The sequence below is a fragment of the Sodiomyces alcalophilus genome (assembly GCF_042370955.1).
Source record: "Sodiomyces alcalophilus JCM 7366 unplaced genomic scaffold ACRALscaffold_1, whole genome shotgun sequence".
Taxonomy (NCBI): Eukaryota; Fungi; Ascomycota; class Sordariomycetes; order Glomerellales; family Plectosphaerellaceae; genus Sodiomyces; species Sodiomyces alcalophilus.
This window is the reverse complement of record NW_027263532.1, coordinates 9,416,559-9,422,472: the sequence shown is the minus strand read 5'-3', so window position 1 is coordinate 9,422,472 and position 5,914 is coordinate 9,416,559. Positions and strand designations below refer to the sequence as shown.

At 37.3% G+C, this 5,914-nt stretch overlaps 1 protein-coding gene and 1 pseudogene across 2 annotated transcripts; one reads left to right on the top strand and one right to left on the bottom strand.

Moving 5' to 3' along the window:
- Window positions 1-3,148, bottom strand: ACRALDRAFT_1066462 (uncharacterized protein; the record flags this gene model as incomplete). Its single annotated transcript, XM_071017352.1, has 14 exons — window positions 1-17; window positions 196-215; window positions 477-503; window positions 649-696; window positions 910-938; window positions 1,572-1,591; window positions 1,630-1,683; window positions 1,780-1,804; window positions 1,915-1,962; window positions 2,256-2,303; window positions 2,333-2,350; window positions 2,463-2,485; window positions 2,688-2,724; window positions 3,134-3,148. 14 exons carry the CDS (start codon window positions 3,146-3,148, stop codon window positions 1-3), a joined length of 429 nt encoding a protein of 142 aa, XP_070880253.1.
- A 972-nt stretch (window positions 3,149-4,120) lies between these two features.
- On the top strand, window positions 4,121-4,195 carry ACRALDRAFT_t45 (annotated as a pseudogene). The gene has a single exon. The product of its transcript is annotated as a tRNA-OTHER (tRNA).
- The last annotated feature ends 1,719 nt before the right edge of the window (window positions 4,196-5,914 follow it).

The following is a 5,914-nucleotide window of genomic DNA, read 5'->3' as shown; positions in this document are numbered from 1 at the left end:
TTATAGGCCTCGCGGAGCTAAACTAAGGTTAGTAGTAACCTAAAAAAGAATTTAGAAATACTTATATTATCGTTATTAGCATTATCGTATATAGCATAACCCGTATTAGTTATAGACTTAATAAACTTAATAGCGGTAGCAGGGAGCTAAGAGGGTTAATTACGCTTACTTAGCCTACGTATTATAAGAACTTACGGGATAACATATATAAATGCCTATAGTATATTCATAGTATTTAGGCTTATTATAAGCTATACTAGGCCCGGATTACTAATAATATATTTAGTTAAAATTCTGTTTAACATCGGCGATAGGGTTAGCGTATAGATAATAAAAGGCGTTACGAAAACGACTAAGAGGATAGACCAGGCCCCGCTAACATTTATTAGGCGTTATAGACTACTAAACAGTTAATAAAATTCTTATAGCGAAGTACTAGGCCTTATCACGAACCTCCTTTTTAGCCGGATACTTACTGGCGTTCGCTATAAAAGCGAGGGACTCTTTAGCAACGGTTTTAATAAGTTAGGCTTATTCTTTATTATTAAAGACAGGGGGGTGGGGCGCGATATTAGTATTAACGAATAGCTTTTTAATAGTGTCCTTACAGGCGTTGCGGGCATTATAATAGGGGGCAAATAGACGCACGCTATTAGCCGCGAAGTAAATAGACGAATGTAGGGGCTTATCGGAAAACTTATAATAGTTAAGTAAATAAATAAGGGAATATAAATTATTAGATTAATAAAAGCTACGAGGATAGAAGAACTATACCCCGAGGTAGTAAGTAATAAAACGGCTCTTAGTAAGGAACTAGGGATGAAGCTTATTACTAAAATAATACTATAGGCTAATAAAAAGAAGAAGTAACTATAAACGAAAAGTCAGGCGAAACTATGTTTATATTACGATATTAAGCCACGGAATACGATAATAGCCTATAGAGTTATTTATTCTAGGAGTTTATACATAAACAAAATAAGTAACTAAGCTATATTTAATATAACTAATAGGCGCTCGGTGAAGCGCGAAGCGCTAATAACCTATAGGCAAAGTTGCCGCGAACTCCGCGTAACACGAACCCACCTAATATAAAGGAGGACGTATGCCTCCCTCGCGTCTAGCTAGGACGAAATAAGGGATTGGCCCCTAGTTATTACGACCCGGAGGGGAGAGGAGGGGGTAGTGTTACGGGTTAACCCCCTGGAATATATAGTTTCGGTATAAGGCCGGAACCGCTAATCAGCGCGTAGGTCCTATACTCGGACCACGCGCTGCCCTTATAGCGGACCCGCATGAACCTAGTAAACCCTGCGTTTCTCTATAAAGCTTTTCCTTTGCGTCCTTAATTCCAGCTAATATACTTATTCTGCCTTACTTAGTATAATTACCTGATAAGTAGCCGCTAATAAAGTATAGGCTAAATAGTACTACCTAGGATATTATTACTATTCTATACCTTTGTTAAACAGAAAAGGTATACTCCTGTATCTGTTATACTAGTATTTAGGTTTAGGACTATCGTCTAATCGGGGATATAGTGATATAACCTTTTTTCTTTAGTCACTTACTTCTATATAATCTCGAATGCCTATCGCTTAATATCTATTGGTTTATAAGTTAACTTACTTATCCGTTTTTGCCTTAGGTGCTTAGGTGTATATCTGGTAATCTGTCCGGCCTCTTTTATATCGTTAAGCATAGTCGTCCTCTATCTCTATAAGGGCTTAACTTTAACTCGGAACCACGGGATAAATCGTTCTAGAAATCCTATTTTACCTACATATATCTCGAAGTCGCTAAGCTTTTTAGGTATTTTAAGGGCTTGTTTGGAACGACCGTAAGTCCTACTACTACGACCGTAACTTATAGGTCCTGGTGGGTCTACATGATGACATATTGTATCGTACGTACAGAGTTGGGTCGGTACTTTCTACTTCGTATACCTACCCCCTGTCTCGTCTACTAGCCATATACAGGTACAATAAGTATTTAATTCATATCGTCCTTATAAAGGTAGGTAGGTAGGTAGGTAGCCTCCTTATTAATACATCTATTTCACCCCTAAACTCAGCTATAATAAGACCTAAATTATAATATAACGGGAATCGTCTGCCTAAGGAGGAGTTATCTGCCTATATAGTTTCCTGTGCTGCCTAGGTACCTAGCCACCTCGGAAAATTTTGATAATTAATAAGATAAGGAAAATACGCTGTACCTATATACCTATGGTGATTTTATGTACTTGTACATACAAATTGGGTGTGATACATAGAGAGGTCGGGCGTCACATTATTGGCCCACTAGTTACGGTCGTAGTAGTAGGACTTACGGTCGTTCCAGTCAAGCCCTATTTTAATCTGCCATAGAGCTTTGATACTATCGGATATAGTGTATAGGCCTAGGCCGTCCACCGTAAAACCGAGTACTTATACCGAATTATACACCTAGACCCAACTTACTAGGGATAGTGGTAGCGGGATATCTTTGAATAGTTTTATTATAGTCTTAAGTTATTCTATATATTCTTTGAAAATGTCTTAATAGATAATAATATCGTGAATATACGCTCTATAAAAATAGTGATACTTAAATAGCCTCTAATCTATAAACTATTATATAAATAGTAACGAGTTACGGAAGTCTATTAGGACTATTTCTAATCGTTTCAATACTTTAGGGGATACAATTAGTATCCTCTTTATGCTTGACCCTTATTAGTAGCTAATAAAAAAAATAAGTTAGGATTAATAGCGCTAAATCACCTTTTGCCTTATAAATGCTAGATAAGTATATCCTATAATAGGATCGGATACGCGTCCGGCAGAATAGCCGCGTTAAGCTTCTCTAGGTCTACGGCCACTCTGCTTTTCTCTAGCTTCTATACTATATGCTATGCTTCAAATACTAGAGAAACGAAGGCCATTAATAAGTTCTAATATATTATACGTGCGACTTTATATATCCCGTTAAACCTATTATTAAGCAGGTCTTAGTTTTCTCCGCTAAGTTAAAAAGGCGGTGAGTATAAGCTTATCTTCTACCAACTATTAACTAGGTCGACTCGTATTTATTTATTAGGAGTAAAGGTAAAATTCCTTTATCGCGCTGTATATTAAAGAATTATACTAACTTCTAATAACTTCATGGTTTCTTAAGCCTTTAGTTAGTCTATAGTATATACGTATACGCTATTCTTTATCGTGGTTTCCGGCATATCTTGCCGCTATTGTAATATTACTAGTTAACCCCTTAAATATACAGTTTCGGTGTAAGGCCGGAACCGCTAATTAGCGCGTAGGTCCGATGCTCGGACCGCCTACTGCCCTTACAGCGGATTCGTATAAACCCAGTAAATCCTGCGCTCCTCTATAGACCTTTTCCTTTTCTTTTGTTTAATTCTAGCTATATAATTCTTTGGTCTTAGTGCGATTAACCTATAACTAGCTGCTTATAGTTATATCCTTATTATAGTCGATAATACAATTATTATTATTACCTATATTATTATAGTAGCATACCGATAATATAGCTAAAGTTCTTTAGTTAATAGTAGACGGGCTATTAGTTAAACTAATATCTGATACGAGTAGTTGGAATAATATATTAAGAACCTTTATAACCATATAGTCGGGGACTATAAAGGGGTTGTCGGGACGGGTAAAGCCGCTTACTTTAGTAGGAGTCTTAAACGACTCCGTACCGGGTATAGCTAATCTCTTTATTTTAGCGGGTATTATTTTAGATGGCCTGCCGGGTATTGCGGTCCCTTTATGATTTAGGCGCGCTTTAGTAGGTGTTATAAACGATACCGTACTAGGCGCGGCTAGCCCTTTTACTTTGGTAGGTGTCTTAGACGCTATACCAGGTATAGTTAACTTATTAAAGATAGTACCTTTCTTAGTGGTCTATTTAATAATACCGCCTTAGGTAATAGTAGACTTATTATTAGTGGTATTGAGGCTATTACAGGCGTTTTCAATAGCCGTCTTAGGCGAAATTATTTTTTTTTTAGGCATACTATTAGAAGTAGTATTAGTAACGCTAATATAGCCTGCTTAGCGAGCTTATTAGTAATATATAACTCTTTTATCTAGAAGATTATAATATTATATATCTGGCCTCTATAGTATAGTGGTGGTGTACCTGGTATATAGTCGAAGTGACTGAGTCGGTTCGAATCCGGCTAGAGGCGTATATAAGAAAGGAACCCCTTTTCTTTTTTACGCTACTCGGAACCTGTTCTTAGGGGCCCTTATCTGCCTTAGCACGTAGATAAGGGTTGAATAGGGGGCCCGTTAGACCCACCTTCCGCCCGGCTTCGCTAGTTAATAATAGGTACCACGGGGAAGTTAGTCGCCCTACCGTGGAAAAACGAGAAGACGGTATCGCGCTATCCCTAAGCGCGTAAGTAAAATACGCGGCGTCTCTTCCACGATACAGAGGCAGCCTTTTACGCTATTATATAAACGTTCTGCGTAGGCACGTAGCCTGCGTTGGCTCTACCTATAGCTATAGAAAGAGTAAGGGAAGCTTAGGAGCTTTAAACCCTAGGAAGCGTATATATAAGTTGCCCGTAGTAGGCCTGTAGCGGTTAGCCCTAGGGTATATAGGAGGCGTATAAAACCAACTAAGATAACTATGCGCGCGCCGTTAAATCGAGCATATAGTCGGCTTTAAAGCCGCTACGGGTAAAACGTTATAGGCTTCCTAGTATAGAAGCCCACGAGTTTCGTACTAGTAGCGAGTCAGTATCGGGGCCGCTACGGTACCTATATAAGGCATTAATCCTAAAGAGGAGAGTATAGAGGTTTTTATCTAAGTCTTATACTAGTTCCCTATGTCTTATACTACGGTTTTCCCCCCTATAGGCATTATAGAAGGACCGTATAGCCAGAATTCTGGCTCCTAGCTACCTAGGTAGGATAAGGATAGCGGAGTAAGAATAATAAATAAATAAATAAATATATATCTGGGTAGTATAATACGCGGTTACTTATATTATTATGCTATACGGAATCAAGGTATATTATTATTAGGTGTTATTATTAATCTTATAATAGATAATTATAATAAACTATTTTAGGTATTAGATTACTAGAACTAAGACATTACTAGAGATCCCGTGTAATATAATAAAGAGACCTGCGGGGAACTTAAGACGAAATACTAAAGATAAGACTATAATATAGCGATAGAAGATTAACTGATAGGCTAAGGTATAAGAGCGCTATTATAATAATTACTTAAATAGCCAAAGAGGGAGTAGAAATGAAAAATAATAAATTAGGATTACTAGCTAGAATATATGCTATAATAGTCACCGGACCTTGGATAGAGGCTATATAGTTACTCTTACCTACTCTACGATCTAGGTATACCTGCTATACTAGGAGTATTATAGATGGGTAGATCGGAGACCCAGTGCCATGTTATTAGGACATTATATGATGTTATAAGACGCGCGTATCTTTTTTATTTATTTTGTATGTTCTATATAGGTGGCGACGCCACCTAGATATAGAGGATGCTTATTATCCTATATAATTATTATCCTTTTAACCCTAAATTTTGCCACGTTTATTATATTCACTTTGTTTTAGCTACGTTACCCTAATCAGAGCAGCGTGGACCTCTAGGAACCTCTTTTAAAGGTCTCCTTATTATATATATTATTTTGGTTATATACACTTCGTGGTCTTAAGCACTCCTGTTATCGAAGACTTATCAGAGTTTATACTACCTAAGCCATTCTATATAGTAACGGCTTCGCCTTTCTTTAATTAGTGCTCGGAGGCGGATCTATTTAGTGCCTAGAAGGTCCTGATTATCTAATTAGGGTAACCGAAAATACTTAAGGGGAGTTCCGGCCTACCTAAATAAACTATACGTTAATTACGGAAAAAGGAAGTAT